This window comes from Strix aluco, chromosome 3 (assembly GCF_031877795.1).
Source record: "Strix aluco isolate bStrAlu1 chromosome 3, bStrAlu1.hap1, whole genome shotgun sequence".
NCBI classification, from domain to species: Eukaryota; Metazoa; Chordata; class Aves; order Strigiformes; family Strigidae; genus Strix; species Strix aluco.
In genome coordinates this window covers 47,426,290-47,445,116 of record NC_133933.1, presented here as the reverse complement: position 1 = coordinate 47,445,116, position 18,827 = coordinate 47,426,290, and the positions used below count along the sequence as shown (strand labels likewise).

General features: G+C 38.5%; 1 protein-coding gene across 3 annotated transcripts in view; it reads left to right on the top strand.

The window, feature by feature from the left end:
* The window catches only part of MTR (5-methyltetrahydrofolate-homocysteine methyltransferase), a 59,210-nt gene extending 44,670 nt beyond the window's left edge, over window positions 1–14,540 (top strand). For 2 of the 3 annotated variants that reach the window (XM_074818397.1, XM_074818398.1), the window contains exons 28-33: window positions 972–1,127; window positions 1,831–2,027; window positions 4,501–4,701; window positions 5,666–5,858; window positions 6,614–6,726; window positions 6,859–14,540. In XM_074818397.1, the coding sequence (XP_074674498.1) occupies window positions 972–1,127; window positions 1,831–2,027; window positions 4,501–4,701; window positions 5,666–5,858; window positions 6,614–6,726; window positions 6,859–6,945 (947 nt within the window). In that variant the 3' untranslated portion in view covers window positions 6,946–14,540. Of the gene's footprint in view, window positions 1–949; window positions 1,128–1,830; window positions 2,028–4,500; window positions 4,702–5,665; window positions 5,859–6,613; window positions 6,727–6,858 lie in introns of those variants that run through there. The other variant, XM_074818399.1, reaches the window with a different exon arrangement.
* The last annotated feature ends 4,287 nt before the right edge of the window (window positions 14,541–18,827 follow it).

Below are 18,827 nucleotides of genomic sequence, written 5' to 3'. Positions count from 1 at the left end.
GTTAATTAAAAAATTGGAAAAAATCCAAAACCAATGAGTTATCCATAACACCATATAATCAAAGATAAGTCTAACGCCTGCTTTGCAAAATAATCAGACTGGTTCATTATATTGCAAAGCTTACTATAGCATATTTAGAGAACACACATCGTGATGTGGCATTTCTATCGAATTCCTCCTTAGACATTTTCCTACCCTTCCCCCATCAGTTTTTATACTGTCTTGTTTTGATAATATTTTTTTTTAATTAGAGACTAGAAGTATAAACAGCATTCCACAAGAAGTTGCATCCTGCAGTGACGTTAACACTTCACTGCTTTCTGTCATTTCATTTACAAGACTCAACAAGATGTTAATTTTCAATAGCTCATGTTAATAAAGGTGTTATAAAGTGTTGAACAGTACAGACAAAACAAATGTAAAGCTTGTGGCTACATCATAACATCGATCCATCTTGCTTTTTCATTTGTGCACATACATCTGAACAAGTGTGTAGTAGTTGCAAAAGTTATTATAAATTACATATTAATTTAGAGAACTGTTTTCCAGTACCATAGCACACAATATGTCTGTGTACAGAAAGAGGGATTTGTAAATATGAAAGGTATATGCCCATAAAATATGTTAGGTTTTGATAAGTTGTGTAGGTTTTTTTGGTCTTCTGTTTTGGCCAATATTTTGGCCAATGAAATAAGTTCAGAAGTCCAACAGCTAATAAGGATTGATTTATATGAAAGAACAAAAGGCCTTAAAATTTCTATTTCAACTTCATATACCTTTTTTTTTAATCACATTGTAACTGTGGAGTATGGTGTGACTTGGGAACGATATGACAGTGAGAATTCTAAAGCAATTACATTGGAAGAGGTTATTTGCAGTGATGGAGGCTGGTGAGCATCAGTTATGCTGCACATGTAAGAGCAATATTAAGTTATTTTCATTATGTCAGATTGTACTTCTGATTCCTACAGTTAAACCAAAATTCATTGGCACAAAAGTCTTCGAAGATTATGACCTGAAGAGGCTGGTAGAATACATTGACTGGAAGCCTTTCTTTGATGTCTGGCAACTGAGGGGAAAGTATCCCAACCGGGGTTTCCCTAAGGTCTTTAATGATAAAACTGTAGGTGAGTACTGAAATCGCATTTACTTTATGTAAATAATCCTAATAGGCCTGCCATGCTGCATTAGGATTCTGAATGTTTTGAAATATATAGGAATAGCGGAAATATGTGGAAACTTAGTGTCACTGAAGTCATTTGTTTAAAGCAACACTTAGCGAACCAAGCATTGGCGTGCAGGGCTGAAAAATAAATGGGGAAAAATGCTCAATCATCTTCTTTAGCATTCACCTGCCAAAACTCGGGGAGGTATTTTAATGACAGAAAATGGCAGCAGAGCACTTAATATATCTGTGTCCCTGTTGTGGGTGAAGATAACAAGAGGTCTCTGTCTCCTTTTGAAACTATTCAGTAGGCCTTGACGTACATGATAAAAATGCAAGGGTGACACTGAAATCAGTGTTCTGGGTCTGCTGCACTGTGGTAATGTAGGTGCACACACGTGTTCTCTGTGGCTCATTTTATTCTTTATCCTCTGCCTCTACTAGAATGGTGCTGGCTGAAACATTTATTTTTCAAGATATATGTTGTTTACAGCTGTATAGACATAATCACACTGCTATCTCTCTGTTTGCTGTAGCTGACAGATTGTTGCAGTCATCAGAGAATTATGTGGAAAATGAACCAATCTTCAGCAATTCTTAAACCCATTTAGCCAGTTGTGAAAACATGCCTTTTCTAAAGGGTTCTCTTTTTTTTTTTTTGATAGGTGAAGAAGCAAAGAGAGTTTATAATGATGCTCAAAATCTGCTGAAAACGTTGATTAATCAAAAGAAATTACAAGCCAGAGGTGTGGTTGGCTTCTGGCCAGCTCAAAGTGTTCAAGATGATATCCATTTATATGCTGTAGAAGAGGCAGTGGGATCATCAGAACCAATAGCAAAATTTTATGGCTTGAGGCAACAGGTACATGACAGAACATTTGTTAAAGTGATTTTTTTTTTTCCTGAATTACAAAAATGTAACAGAAGTACCCTATTAAAATCTGTGCAGAAAATTGTTGTAATCTGTCTGCAGCCATTCTCTTGCCATTTCTTTCAGTGACAAGATCTTGTTTGTGAACACCCAGGTGATGGTAATGTAGTGTTTGTAGTATTTTGCATTGCAGTAGTTCTACAAAATGCTGTATAGATTTGACATCTTCAGATATGATGTGCATTTTCTGTCTTCATTTTAATATTTAAGATGTCCTAAAGCACTGTGCTGTATAAATTCATCACATGGATCCTGTGTGCTGAATTAGAACCTAATGAACCTTAATTCTTTAATATCCCTGGATTCTACCTTAGATGAGAAATTCTGCTTGAATGTGTTAAAGGTTAAAAACACTTACAGTTAAAATACCTGGAAAATAAAGCTCAATGGAGATAAGTGGTTTTGATAGTCTTAATTTTTATGTAGAATTCTCTATATGAAGGGGCAGGTTAGAATTAGTTAGTTGGCTGCTAATTCTTATTGAGAGAATCATTATTTTAACTATTCATGCTTGAATTGAACTTACCTAGATTTACACTTATTTTGATAAATTGAACATTTTCAAGATATTCTGCTTCTCCTTCCCTGCCTTCTGATGTGGCTTCTGTATAGTTCACAAAATCAGAGTCATCAAACATAATAGAAACAAATCTAACAAGTATCTAAATTTCTGGACTACAGTCTTCTATGAGGACAGCCCTGTGCCGGTATTTCAGGACTGTACTAAGAAATACATGACTTAAATTTATCTGTTCCAGTTCCCTGGAACAGATCATCTGTTGCATGGAGAAGGATCTAGTGTATCTTGACAATCCATGGCAGATGTTTATGTAAACAGTTCTCACAAGCATTCAGGCAGGGCTGTTCCAGGGCCTTACGACCTAGTTAAACATTTTGATATCCCATGTAAATCAAGCTTATTTTCCTGGCCTTTTCCCAGGGTTCTTGCAGGGAGAATATCTGATTTGATGTCCTTGTAATGGTTTTTACTATTGGAATACTGTTATTTTTCTTAGTCTTTTAGTCTTGTATATTCCAAATTTATTCAGGCTTTCCTCAAAGGTTAAGCCCATGAAACTCTGTGCTGTTGTGGGTACTGTCCTTCTGGACTCTGTGTATTTTTGCTGCATCTCTTTCAATCTGTTGTGTGTAGTAATTCAGCAGAGATGTCACCAGAGCAAAGTAGAAGAGAATAATTGTCTCCTGTTTATTATATAAAATGTTCCTTCAGTACACAGAGTTCTCTCCGTGACATTGACACTTAAGGATGTGACACAAATCTAAAAGTTGGAGATGCATTTAGTATTTTCCTTAACTGTAATCATTACAAAAGAACCTTAAAATTAACATAGATTTCACCTGTGTGGAAAACAGATATTTTTTCAGTTTTATGGTACTTTCTGTAACCTAGTAGGTTATAGAAACTAGGGGAAGAGTTGACCATTTTTCTTTGTTTTGTGGTGGTGATGGTGTTTTACTTGTTTTTTAAACTGCAGTTGGGAGTGGGTGGAAAGTATTGTTAAAATACTGTCATGGAATAAGAAAACTTGGAGAGGAATCTTCAGTTAAGTGATAGCCATGAAATAATTTTTATCTCTCTAAATTGGGTAGATTTATAAGAGCTGTGCTGCTTTTTAAATAGCAGTCATATTCTCACAATGAATACGCTGATATGATCCTCAACTGTAAAACTTCTTGTTCGGTGCTATGGCCAGCATTCAGTCACCTCTTGATTCCCTTTTTTCCATTTTGGGAAAGGATCCAATGAGCAGGATATTTCTTGAACTTTGCTCAGGATTCAACTTTTCAGTGGTGATAGATGCATTTTGTTTGTATTTGCATGTGGCTGGTGTAAACCTATGTCCTGGGGTGCTGTTTTGTCTGGATTACTGAGCACATGGTTTGTAGCATAAAAAATTAGGAGTGTTTATAAACTCACAGCCATTCTAAAATGGGAGTTGCTAAAGAATTCTGCAGTTTGCATAACTGGGATGTGAACTATCAGCCATCAGTTTTGCTAACAAGTGTGGAATCTGTGAGTGCTAGGGATGGAAAATTTCTCCTCTTACCCAGTGGTTGGCACAAGAGTGTTCCTTATTTTGTAATAATTTGTTTGCAGAATAAGCTGTTAAATCTTACTAGCTGTAAACAGAAGATAAACATCTCTGTGTGTGTGTTCAGCACAGCATCTCTCTTGACATTTTGCTCTTCAGTGATCCAAACACTGAGTAAGAGAGGTGTTTTTCTTCTAATTTGAGTACAAGAAAGCCATTGTGGATCAAAGACTAGTTAGGTGTTTGTCAGAAATGCCTTAAGCCCTTTAATCTTAAAAATACTGGTCTTTAGTGCGGTAATAATATGTATTTTTTAAATGTTCTGATTTGTTGCATTGTTGTTACTTTAGGCTGAAAAGGACTCTGCCTGCACAGATCCGTATTACTGCCTCTCTGACTTCATAGCACCCCTGGATTCTGGCATTTGTGATTACTTAGGCCTGTTCGCTGTGGCCTGCTTTGGTGTAGACGAGTTATGCAGTGAGTTTAGGAAACAGGATGATGAATACAACATCATAATGGTAAAGGCTCTTGGTGATCGATTGGCAGAGGTATGAGGTTTTATCATGTGTTTCCTTGCAAATTTTCTGACTGTGTGCTAGATCTGCTTGACAGGTTGCTGTTTCAAGTTTTAGCGTAAACTTAAGACAGTTGCCTGTAACGTATGCTCTGCACTAAATCTGAAAGTGGACTGGTTCTACTGAAATTGTCTTGAGAGGAGAGTCCTCTTCTGAGCCAGAGAGGACTCTGCTGTCCATATCTTTCAGCTGCAAAAGCATCTTTGAGCTCTTTATGAGGGTTTTGATGATTGATAGAATTTAGTAGATTTTAAAATGAGACTGTTAAACAAGATTTAAAGACAGTTCTTTTTAATCTACATGAGAATGTGTTTGTCCCAGGTGTGACCCACTAATTACATTCTTGAATTGCAGACATGCCTTCTGCTTTTAATGGTGACTATGCAGATGTATCCAGGGTACAAGTCTTTTGACTTAACATGCCTTAGGCTTAGACAGACATGCTCTTAAAGCTCTAACTGAAATGGTTTAGAAAATGCCATCCCTTCCCTCCTGCCCCTCTAGCCCCATCTGCCTGCCCCCATGCTTACACCTAAGTAATCATGATAAAACTTAGAGCAACTTCAGTGCAATGCAGATGGGGTTAGCTCTAGTTGTGTATTTCAAGCTATAAGAGAGTTTCTGAAATTGTTATTGGATGCCATCTAATAAAGTACTTTACAGTTACTTGTCCACATCTTTACCTCTCCTTCTTTTAAAGAAGGACAACCAAAAAAACACTGTCTACCAATAAGAGAAAAAGCTAAAATACTTGAATTAGCAAAGTAAGTATTGTATGTGAATTTTAATGCTATCAAATTTCTCACCGATGATAAGAGCTTCTTTAAAAATTAAAATGGGAATGGGGAGAAAGTCTGTCATTGTTTGTCTTAACTATTGTATCAGTCTGCACAAATAAAATAAATAAATAAATAAATACTTTGCATTCCATTCCAAGGCATTTGCCGAGGAGCTCCATGAAAGGGTTCGAAGGGAGTTCTGGGCTTACTGTAGTACTGAGCAGCTAGATCTCTCTGACCTACGCAGAATTAAATATGAGGGAATTCGCCCTGCCCCTGGATATCCAAGCCAGCCTGACCATACAGAAAAACTGACCATGTGGAAACTTGCAAACATTGAGGAAACAACAGGTACCTCTGTCTGCTTTACTGAGATTCTTAAACTGTTTTTATGTAAACGAAAGATTGAAATGCCAACAAAACAGCAAATCTGGGTGGTGCAGAGCTGCATAGAAAAAACAAACTGAAGTGGTTCTGGGAATTGCTGCCTTCCTCTTGTCACTGCCATTCTTATTTTGCCTCATTCAAGGAAGAATTTGCAGACTACTGCCAGTGCTTTTGGTGAAGGAGTTATGTCCCTAATTAGCAGATTGCATGCAAACATGGTTGTGCTGGACAGATGAAAAATTCTAGCATCTTTATGGTTGCAAGAAGACATTCCAGGTATAAACAGGAAAAAAGCCAATTCAGCAGTGTATTTCCTGATCCACAGAAACCTTGAGGTGGTAACTCTTAAAAAAGGAATGAATTCCATTCATTTTCCTGTAATATTTTACGTGGCAGACATTTCACTTCTACTTCCACAATTCCAGAAATACCTTCCTGTGTTTCAAACTCTCTAGTTACCCATTTCATTTGCCAAAATGCTTTTTTTCCTTCAAACTCTACAGTTACTCTACAGTACTACTGTAATGAAAATCTGCAATATATTTAAAGCTATGTGTATTTTTTTTTATTAGTTAACAAGTGGAAAATGGATTTTGTTTTAGTTCATCTGAAAGCTTTTTGGTTTTGGAGTTTACTTGAAGCTGCCCAACAAAAAAAGGTTCTGAATTGATGTTTATTAGCAATTCAGAGAATAAGAAAATTCTCATTCTCTTTTCCAGGAATTGGTTTAACTGGATCGCTAGCAATGATACCTGCTTCTGCAGTTTCTGGCCTCTACTTTTCCAGTCCGAAATCAAAATATTTTTCTGTTGGCAAGATATGTAAAGATCAGGTAACTTGCACTGTCCATTGTGGTAGCATTACAGCATTCAAAAACACTTTGTGAGCAGATGTTCCGAAAAAATTTGAAAGAGTAAAAGCTGAAGTTTCCAAATCTTCATCATGTTTTGTGGTCCCTTTTCAGGTTGAAGATTATGCACTGAGAAAAAATTTGTCTGTGGCAGAGGTGGAGAAATGGTTGGGACCCGTTTTGGGATATGATACTGAATAACTGTGACACTTGTGAGCGAACATTTTCCTTTGATGGTCTATTCACCAGAAGGAACAAGAAAATCCTGGAAAACAGCTTCCTCTATCCATCCCAATAGTTTGTCTGATTCTTTTTAATTTTGGTTGAGGAACTTAATATTTCCAGTCTGCCCTGTGCTCTTGACTTGGGACCATTGCAGATCTTTCAGTCATAGCAATATACTTTTATTTATTTCTTGCTCAAATACTCTAGCTGAGCAGCTAGATGTAGGGTGAGATATGGAAGCTGCAAAGCTCTCCTGTCCTTGGGAAGGCTTTGAAATGAGGGGCAAGAATTTCTGTCCCATTGGCTGTGGATATATGTAGAACAGAATTTGACTGTTGTTGTTTTCATGTGTTTTGGCAAGTCCCAGTACAGAAACACGATGTAATTTTTCTGTGAAGTCAGCAAATTTTTGATACTGAGTGATCAAGAACAACTTAAGTAGAACATATCTTCTTGTTTAAAATCTGCCTGCTCCACGTTTAGGTCTTGTGATTGGGAATACATGTTGTTCTCTCTGACTAATGCAAGGATTTTAAATTACTTTATGATTATAGTTGGAACTATCAAAATAATACAGTGTGTTGGAGCAATATCAGAGATGCTGTATTATGACAGAACATGAAATGGGATGACTGAGTCCATGGAGTTGTCCGCCTCATGCTTCCTCTTCCTTTCAGCAAGCCACAATCTGTTTCTATTCTGTATAAAGGGTAATGGCACTTCCTACCTTACAGTTATGTTCTGAGGCTTACTTCATATTGAAACAATCTTTTATATGTGAAAAATGAGAGAGAAGCATAATTGTTACTATAGACAGACAGAAAGCTTGGAGCTAACTTCAGTGTTTTACAAACTCTTTAAGCTTCCAGGTACCTGGATTTTAAAAGCAAATAGTAGCAATACTGTCCTAAGTAACATTTAATACCATAGGCTTATTCTTCAGATTTAACTCTGAGTGAGCTAATTGTTCATAGCAATTGTGAGTGAGCAATTGTTCATCTGTTAATAATCTTGAAAGTGCCTCAGGTATTTAAATTCTAATTTAGTAAAATAATATGACAGAAACCCCTCATTTTTCTGGTCTCTAATTGTAAAGAAAAGACCAATATTATAAAGAGAATGTTCTTTTAAATAGTTTATCTGTAATCTATTAATAGCTATATAATTTTTGTAATGTCTTCATCTGACTTAATGCTAAAAGAATCATCTTATATCAACAGTTTAATAAAGGTTAAGCTGTCAGTGGTGTTATCCTATTAGAATCCTTTAAATGGCAACGATAAAATGTGTGCAATAGTCTGAACAGATAATGTCAAAATTAATATGCACATTGTACCATGAATCTGAAATTACAAAGGCTGCTATGGGGTTTTTAAATTAGTTGAGTAATTGTGTTCTTAACTGAATGTTTTAGAGTGTCTCATCGTTTAATGACTTACAAAAAATAATTTCTAAATGGATCTCCCCCCCACCATATCAAGGGACTTGAGACATGCCTTGCTGATCAGCTGATTCTTGTTGCTGGAACAGTTCCTCAGTAGAACGCCCTTTTAGATTGCCAAAAATACAGTAAAAAAATTCTTAATATAAAGGCAAATTTGTTCCTGAAACATGTAGTCTGTAGAAATTTAAATCCTTTTTGCTTTCTTTTTGGTACTGGTACTTTTGCAAATCAATTTAATGCTTGGAATATCTCCTCTCCACCACTCATCCATATTCTTATATTTGGAAGCAGAATGCCTTATTAGTTTGAAACTTTGATCATATGAATCAGGTCAAAGTTTGACTTGTACGGCTTGGTTTATTTATTATTTATTTTCCAGAGATCAGTAGCACATAGTTCAGTGAGCGCAGCTTTAGCAGACTCAGACTGACAGAGCAGTGGGCGCAGTGCTGTGTAACAGTGGTGTTACCTTGTGTACAAGCAGAGGGTTTCAAATGGTGTGTGATTACTTCCCTTCACACATGGCATTCATAGTGAAAACCTGTTTGGAAGAATTACCCATTGTTACTATGCAAATGTTTTAACCAAGGACAATTTCTTTAAAAGTTTGTTACTTCAAATTGTCAGTTGACACTTTGAATAAGACAAATGTTCATTCTTCTCTCCAGAACAAAGGTAAATTGTGAAGGAAAAGGGTTGCATAGTTCTACCACGTAAGACTTTTACTTCCATGAAACTATATTGAAAAGCCAGGGTAAGAATATACTTCTTTGAAGTAATGAAATGGAGTGGATATTGCCGAGGAAAGACCAACAATTTTAGAATGCATAAAAGACTTTTTGTGGTGCTTTTCTAGGTACTAGTAACAAAGGTACAAGATGTAAGATGATGAAAAATTAAAAATTCTAATAAACAATTCTGGTTTAATTCTTGTGAATAATTTACTTCGGATACGTTTTTGTTTGTTTGTTTTTTCTGTAAGTCAGGCCAGCAGCCTGGAGATAAAGTTTTGAGGCATGTATCTTAATTTATGAGTGTCAGGAGGGAATACTGTCTCTAAACCTGCCCCTGCATTATGAGGTCTGTTGTGGTGCTGCTGTTACTCCTGGGAAGATTATAGTGCAGTCTATTTTGGGGTGAGGGTGCTACCATAGGTCAGGCCATTCCTCAGAAAAAAAACCCAAAACTCATGTAATTTTTGTGCGAGCATTTTTTTGAGACTCTCCTGCTTCCTTGTTCAACAACACAAACCTTTCAGTTAATTTCTGCTTCTTACAACACAAGTGATGTCCAGAAACAGGGGAATAGTGAGAGGCCTGTGAGGGCCTTGCTTTTTAGAAAGGGGCTAGTCTACTAGTAGCTGTGCCTGGGTTTCATGAAATGCTCTTCAAAATCTTTGACTTGTTTACCTGAGCATGACATGAAAAAGTGGATTCAGTGTCTTAAAAGAGTTCGAAGAGCAGGAAAAGAAATAATTAGTGCAGATGGGTGGTTCTATACAGAAACAGCAGCGTGTGTTCTCAGTCACTGGAGAAATAATTTCTGTGCCCTGAATTACCGTAGCCTTGTCAGGGCAAAGCCTATTCAGCCCCTGTACAGAGTCATTTTGTCTGTTGTCAGGTGTCTGTAGGTGCCAGTTTTCCAGTGAAGATACACTGTGAACAGAATAGAAACACATTTATCCTGAGTTCACACATCATTTGTATTACTGTCCAGTTGAAGGCAGAACTAAGAAACCTATGGAGTAAGCATCCATGTTTGTTCTATTAATACCACCATGGCTGAATATCCTGAGATTTTGGACTATGCCACATGCCTGATATAAATAGCTGCACAAAGTGGAACTCTGCTGAGATTACCAAACTTGGCATTTTGGATTTCTGATTCAACTTGAACCAGGATGGCAAAAGCGAGCTGGTAATTATCCTGGCTGGCCTGAAGCTGCTGTCACTACTGGGAAACGAAAGGCCCCATTTTCTGCCTTGCTGCAGGGCCTGTGCCTAAATCTCCCAATCTCATGCCAGGGTGGTCTCTGCCATTCCTTCCTACAGAAAGAGCATGAAATAAGTGGAGGGAGTGTGGCAAGTCAGGCTTACCCCATCTTAGTTCTTAGCTCAGGGTTTTTCTACCCCATCTCCCTGTTGGATCAGCCTCCTCTTCCTCCTTTCCCTTCCAGCTGTCCCCCTTAGCTGCATGTCAGGGTCCTCTGTAGGTTCTCCCAAAATGGAACTGTAGAAGGTTTTAAATAAGTCTCTTTTAAAGTCTAAATCAGTTAGCTGTTCCAGGAAGAGGAATTTTTGCCTGGCAAGTGTTGGACAACATCATTAAAAAATGGTGCTAATACCTCTGCCTATAGGAGCCTTATACTATATATGTTAATCATAACAGCTGAGGAGAAGGCCATGAGATGTGTTAAACAATTCCCTATGTCTTAACTGCATCTTTAGTTAGGTGGTTGTTTTCATCTAGATAGCAAAACCAAAATGTGTATTAATTGCATCCTTTGGCAGTGTAGTGTTTTAAGCCCACAATTAATAATAAGCCAATAATAATAAAATTAGATAAAACTAATGTAATTTTCAACTGAAGTATTTTAATGATATGAATTGTTAAGACGAAGTAGAGAATTTATCTGTGTCTTGCTGTTAAATGCTTTTAAAATTCTTTAGGTAGTTGATGACAATTATGATGAAAAATTTGTCTTGAGTATAAAGTCGGGTTACAAAACACTAATAATTTGATTTAAAAGGCTTTATCACTGCTGTCTAGAAATACCTGATAAAATGATTTAGTTAGGAGACTGGAAAGTTTGCTGCACTACTCAGAGAAATTTCTATGCAGGTAGGATCACCTACGTGTAATGAAAGAAGCTAGAGTGGTTATCACAGAGGATAACTTAATTTCAGAAGAACAGGCAGTTCTTTAGAGAGCAGCTGGATGTTTAAGAGTTATGGCAAACATAATGTCTCTTAAAAAAAGCAGGTATTGTTAGTATTAGTCTTGGTACTAAATGAAAATAAAAGCTGTAGCCTCTACCTTATGTATACCATCAGAGTATAAGACATACCATTTGAGAACAATTTTTAAGGAGCTTTCATTAATGCATGCTTGGGATTAATGAGTTATATTTGCATGTTTATGAGTGAGAGAAGGTGGAGGAAATAATAAGGTTGTGAACTTGTTCTAGGGTTAAGTAACAAGCTGTTGGGGGAAAAAAATACTCCACCTCTTGGGACTTGTTGGAGTTGGTACTTAGATTAAAGTTTTTGACAGAATTTTCAGTTGACACTGGTGTTCTCTGACTCTGGCAGAATATTGTGATATGTGAAAATAGAACATTCTGCTTTTTCCAGGACTTTCAAGGATGTTAAACCTCTGCATCAGCTCTATGTCTGCACATAGATGTTAGTACAATTTTGACCTGAGAATTACTTGGGTCTAATAGATAAAGTATCACTGGGTGTGGATTATGTTTTTTCCTTACTCAAGATGTTTAAAAGGTAACTTTTTTTCTCTGTGTGGGAGAGCAACTTCCATTGGATGTTTTGTTCTCCACTGTTTTATATAATTGGTCTGTACAATTTTTCCCTCTTCCTGCTCCATAATACAGGTGTGGAGATGTAACTTGGAGTTCTCTAATGGCCTGCGAGTCCTATATGTTGTTTTGTACTTTGTTTTTTTGTGGAATTTCAGCAAGTTTCTTGCCAAATGTCCTCTTCCCAGAAAGTGGACAACTTTATTCCTTTTAATTTGGCCATCAGCTGGAAATCTATGTTGAGGTTCAGAAGTGGAGTGCAAATATGAGGTCTCAAAAAGTGTCAGTTCTCTGTGGTTGGTGGACTCCTGCACTTCTGTTCCTGATATGACCTTGTGAGAACAAATACATACATACCTTTCTGTAGATTGGGGCAGCAGTGGTACAGGAAGAGAGATAAAAAGCTGCCCTGTACGTCCAAAAGACTTTTTTAGCCAACTGTTCTTTAGAGATGCGTTGGTACAACGTGTACTCTAGCTACTGTCATTGATCAGGATGCATTTTCAACTGCTGTCTCAATCTTGTCTGTACTCAGTTGCTTTTTTTTTTTCAGGAATACTACTCATGAGATCTCATGCTTTGCTAAATACTGTACAAGGCCCTGCTCGCTTAATCAGGCATTTATAGTGAATTACTTTGCAGTAACTATCTGTTGTTACATTTTTGGCTTTTCATCAACCTTTCTGTAACCAAACAGATGTCTTTCCTCAGAATACTATTACAGAGAAAATAAATACATATGAGCTCTAAGGCCCATAAGATCAGATTTTATTACCAACACCCAATCTAACAAGTTTATGCATGTGGTCAAGGGTTTGAAGACCAATCTCGTTAGTCAAGAAGTTTGCTACTTACAAAAAACATGACCATGTTTATGTGCATTATTTAGGAAATAACTGTAAGCACTTAATTTTTTTACTTTCACTTTCTTCCAAATATTGTTCCTGGCATCTCTGGGCAGCTAAAGGAATAAAAGTTTTGATTCAATTTTTATAATACCATCTGTACATGTATGGTGAGAAGCACTAAATCAAGAGATTCAAAACTTAATATGATGTATAAGTGTACAAGGTACTTACTGAATATCATCTTGTCTCTTCAGATGAACATTAGGTGAAGATGCTGTAAGACAGGAGTCAGCAGTCAGCTAAGGCTAAGTGAGGATTTTAGACTTTCAGACAGTAGATCAGCAGCATTTCATGTCACTTTAGGCATTATACTGCATGCTTTACCACCTCCTTTTGTGTCACTTTCTTCCACAACTGAATCATGCTGCTGCATCCAAATTTCTGGTTGTTCCACAAGAAGTGTTTGATATGGATTTTGTTGAAGATTTTGATGTGCATTTCCAGGATTATTTTTCCAAAAGAGTTTAAAGCACCACACTGTAGATGAACGTTTCAAGTTCTTGAACTGTAAAATACTTGCTTCCCCTCCAAAAGTCTCCAGGTACTGATGCATTTTTCACCACTTGGTGAACTGAATCAAATAACCTGCATTTCCTCACAGCTCCAAGCATGTTGGAGGAGGGAGTGAAGAGTGAAAGGAGTTTTTATGGTACTTTTAGTCTCAGTTCTTGATTAGTTTTATCTGTCTGCTGTCATATTCATTGCTTGGGAGCTGAAGTGAGCTAGAGCTCCTTTTAGCAGGTGTTCTAGTGTCTGATCCAGCTGCTATTAAAGTCTGTGGAAGAATCTACTTACCCACACAAAACTTTGATCAGTCCTAATGCAATAATCTGGAAAGAAAATTCAGTGTTAAAGTCCTGTGAAAAACACTTGAGGACTAACAGGATGTGCTGGTAAGCCTCCTTCAGTCTCTCAGCTTCATTGAAATAGATGTCTGGGACTATGAAAGTAATTTTTACTCTCATTCTGGAACCCATACCTGACAGAAAGTCACACCCTATCAAGCCAGGAACAGGTGAACCTTCTGGCTGTGGGACCAGTGTGATCAGTTGTAACCATCTATCTCAGGGACATGTGAGGGAGATTGCCAAGCAAAACCAGCGGCATAGGTATTGATTCTGTTTTGCAGTCGGGATGATGGAAGGTGTAAAGGTGTCTTGATTCGGCAGATGAGGATTGGCAAATGCTCTGAAAACACTTTCATGATTTCAAGTCTCTTGTGATTTTAAAACAGTTTAATGAGATCTTGAGCTTTATAGTCCTTGACAGTCATGTGAATATACATTGTGCTAACTTTCTACGTACTATTGGAGTTTCATCTAGCTGTTTTTAAAGAAGAGCTGCCTTTTACATTTCCTCCATAAATATATGTTTTGTGTTACATAATTATACAAATATCAGCAAAATCACAGCATTGTCACATCTTTCATGCTGTTTGTGTGCACAAAATGCTGAGCAATGGCAAGGCAGCTGCTGCAGTATGGCTATTGCTAATCAATCTGAATAAATTTGAGAATTGTCTTATGGTTTCTCTCCAGAAATGTCAGCATTAAGTATTCAAAAATCTCTTGCTTTTGTAGCTCATATAAGGGCTGTAATGATGTGAAATTCTTGATGTTATGTAAAACATCTTATCATGTGATTTCTTGATCTGTCAGTAAAATATGCCTTTATTATAAGTAAACATAGTTTTTTCATTTTTCTCATGGTACTTTTAATGGCTGTATACTTACTTTTTTGGTACTGGCAGGTTCATTCATAATTTTTTGCTGCTGCTACTTCCATTCTTGACACCGGAGTCTTTAGTTAGCTTCCAGACTGTTATAGTTCTCTTCCACTCAGGCTTATTTGCCAAGTAGCTTGGAAGTCAGACTTACTATTTTGATACCTTCTCTTGGAAACACCACCAGTTGTGAAGAGGCCATGCTTTGCATCAGGTTTACTGTTGGTGGGAATTTCTAAGCCATCTGCCCACGGTATGTCTTGGCCTTTATTGGCAGCTGCATTTCTTCATGAAGTGTGAAGGTAAAGGACGGTAAAATTAATTCCTGTCTCTGGGCTACAGGTTGGGTTCACTGTTCAAATATGTAGATTTCAGAATCTACAAATAATAAGAAACAACAATGCATTTCCTGCTCCACCCCTTCCCGGCAGCAATTGTAAGGCAGCCATGGCACTTTACACTTCATCTCTGTAGCCTTTGGAGCGAAAAAGCAGCAGCGCCCATGGAGCTTTTGCTGGAGCAGCTGGAAAAGTGACCTCCTGCACAGAGCTGGTATCCTCCCTCACTTGGCTGAGGAGTTGAGGGAGCTGGAAAATGAAGGACCAAGTGAGTGTGTGAAGGATGTAAGTGTTTATTTCTATTTGGCTGGGTTACAGGGGTCTCTTTTCCCAGAAGTAGTCTTAATATTCCAAAGCCTGTAACAGTGCATTTGCTGATTGCTAAAAGCGCATGGACTGTTTTTCTTTGTCCCTTTCCCAGGTAAGAGTTTATTTATTTACTGCAAAGCTAGTAACAATTACAGGATTGGAGGAGATTGAACATGATACTGCTGCTAAATTGAAATGTAGCTCTTTACACCGATGTCTGAAAAGCCAGAACAGTTAGCTTAAGAAGAAACACATGCGGTTTTGTTTTCGTCTCTGAAATAAGTTTTCAATAGGATGGTTTGTGGGTGCAGCAGCATGGCTGTTTCCTCTGAAACAGAAACTGAAGCTCTTCATACGTCTGTCACAACCATTAAAAGCTTTTTAATATTTGTGAGGGAGGATTTTTTTTCTGTGCTGTAAAGTGTACACCTATTGCATTGATGGGTATTGGGCAAAAGCCGTTATTTAATGTTCAACATTTTGATATAAATATTATAATTACAGCTGTTAGGGGAATGCTCCCTACTCACGGTGTTCGGCCTCGCACCCTCCCCATGGTGGCAAGCAGCAGACCTTTGCTAGAGGTTTGCTTGGAGGTCGGTGTTAGGTGTTGGAAGTGTGGGAGAAGCAAAACAATGAAAAATCTGCGAAACACACGTTTCCTTGATACATGGTGCCCAGAACAAACCCAGGACAGGATGGAGATCCAGTGATTTGTGTTTGCTGTGGCACCAATGAGGAATGCGAAGCGAGGTGGAGGCTGCGCTTATCTCCTCTCAAGGACTGTTTTGCAGTAGTCTTCCACCTTGTCTCTCACCCTTCCTCTTCTCCCACAAAAACCAGCGCACCCTCGCACCAAGGAATGTGCTGTGTTGTTATTCAAGAGATAATGGCTTGACCACAGTCCCAGCCACTCACACATATATTCTATGATAAATACTACCCCAAGTTTGTACCTAACTGGGGAGGACAATAATCGGACACCAAATAGGAGGGACAGATCAATGGGTTTGTGCTCCTCCCCCCCTGCCCCGAGAAGGGACGCCTTTTGGTAAGATTTGAGCCCTTGGCTATGCCGAGTGATTACCCGGGAACTAAGTATGTGTGTGGTTGGAATTTTTTTCCTTTTTGTGTGTAGTGCTATATAGCCAACCTGCAGTTTGTGTGTTTATCGCAGGCAATCTTAAAGAATCTATAAATGTTGCATAAAAAATAAACCGTACTATTTGTGAACCTGACTGCTTCTCTTGAATGCAACCAGACCTACAGCATACGGGCTGTTCGTGCATCTGGTGTCAGACTTATAGTCACGGCCCCAACTGGCATACCTATTAAGAGATAAGTCCAGCCACCCCTAGCCCCTCTAATCTCTGGGGATTGGCTGGAACGCAAGGGGATTCATCTCTTACCAAATTTAGCTTCACCTTAAATGCAACAGTCGGTATGAGCTGAGGAGAGAGAATTTTCGCTACCCCTCTTCCCCACCTTTGCTATAAGCAAAATCAAAAGGCACATGCCTTGCAGTAGCCCCAGGCTGCACTGACTCCTGCAGCTTGTGAAAAGGTGTGCAGTTTTTCAGGATTCTTTCTCAGCTATGACTGAAGGATAGTAAGGCCCTGCCCACAGACTGCTGTTCACAGCCTGAAAGTCCCACATTATCATAAGTGAAATTTGTCCAAAACTGGTATTGAACTTTTAGGCACTTCATTCAAGTATGCTCATTTTGATCATCTGCTAGTTCTCCCCAGTACTGCTGACTGGTCCTCCAGTCATCATCTGCTTTGTCAGTCCCTGGAAGCAGCCATGTAAGTAGGGAAAGGTTTCAGATTAAGAACAGTAATATCTGCTACTGGGTTCATGACTGGCAGATACGTTTCCATCTTTCAAAGACTGAATTCTCATAGTCACAATGGCCACTTTCTGGGTACAGTAGATCTGGCTACTATAGAGTAACGGGGTACCTGTATTAAGCAGTGTTTCATTTTACTGGGAAAATGTGTGGTTACTCTCTACCAACAGAATGTATTTTAAAGCCAGGCCAACTGCATTCTAAGATGGATCAGGTTTATATTCCAAACTGGGAGTTCAGCCAATGTTCAAGTTTTGATTAAAGGATCAAAAGATTACAGAGACTACATTATCTATGAGTATTTAATTAATGAGTCATATTCATTGGGTTTAAAAGGCCCTTTCTGGGGCTCAAATTGGAACACAAATTGCAGGCTGGTAGGACATATCTCAAGTGCTCTGTTGCATGGTTATCCAGCTGCTGATTCCCCACTCCTTTAGGTAGTGGTATCTCTCCGCACTGTGCTACACTAGTTGCTTCTGCAGGTAAAACTTTCATGATTGTTGCAGCTACTCTGTGGCAACAGCTGGTCAGGAAGCCCAAGAATCAAGACTAAAATTCATGCAAGCTATTAGAAGAAAGCAATCTGCTTTTTGTGCTGACAATTTTGCTTGGTAGCTTTATAGTAAATCAAAAGAGGGGTCATATGGGAACTGGATTTCACTGATCTCTAGCCATCAGACAGGGTAACTCTACATCGTACTCCAAGTGCAAGCTTGGCTCTCCTCCCCATGCTTGGGCATACAGCCATGCTGAAGCTGAGTGGACGAGCAATTCTGCGCATCCTGCAGTCAACATTTAGCCCGTTTCCCGTTGCAGCAGTACTGCATAGCAAACACTCACCGATTTGGTCATGACAGCCTGGGCTTAGCGGGCTCTGCAGCATGGCTGTTTGGGCATCACACATGTTGCAGCCAGCAACGTGGTCCTTGCTCAGGAGGTACCACGGGCTTTCGCCTGTGTCTTGACCTGCACCTAACATTTACACAATTGAAACAGCCAAGTTCTGCAGCTGGGGTGTGTGTGTGCTTTAAACACTGTTACTATGACTGGTAACAGGTCTGAGCCTTCATGTCCCACTGCCTTTCTGACATCCGCACTGTTCTGGAGCACGGCTGGGAGGAGTCACCGTGCAAACTGTTGCCATTCACAGTAGGTCTCCCTCCAGCCCTGATGAAGTAGCAGCTAGGCAGGCTGGCAGCAAAGTCTTGTGGCTTTTTTTTCGTTTTTTTTTAAATTGGTTGGAAACAGAAGTGCTGAGGTACTAACAGGCTAACTCCTGTTCTTACCTCTGCCATCAGAGTGGTTCCAAAGAACATTTATCACTATGGTGATAGGTGCTTTATTCACATAAATACTGGCGCATTGTCACCAGTAGCAGACTAGGAATAATTTTTTTTAGAACATTCCCATGCAAAGACAACTGTTACAGTTTCACGTGTATTACATAGCTGCAGATGAAGAGTGTAACAGTTCACAGAAATACTAACTGGATTCAACCATCACAGACTAGCCTGGAAATTAGCATTTAAATTGATGGTTGTTTGCTGTTCATTTTTTGTGTTGGCTTGTTTTGTTTTGTTTTGTTTTTTCATCCAAGACTCACAACCATTTAAATATGTAGAAGTAGAGGCCCTAATGACTGCAGTCTTCCAAAAAAAAAAAAACCCAAACCCTGAATCAGAACTCTCCACCATGTTGTGTAGGTTGTGTTTTATTAGCCAGAGAAACTCCTACTGTGATCCCAAAATT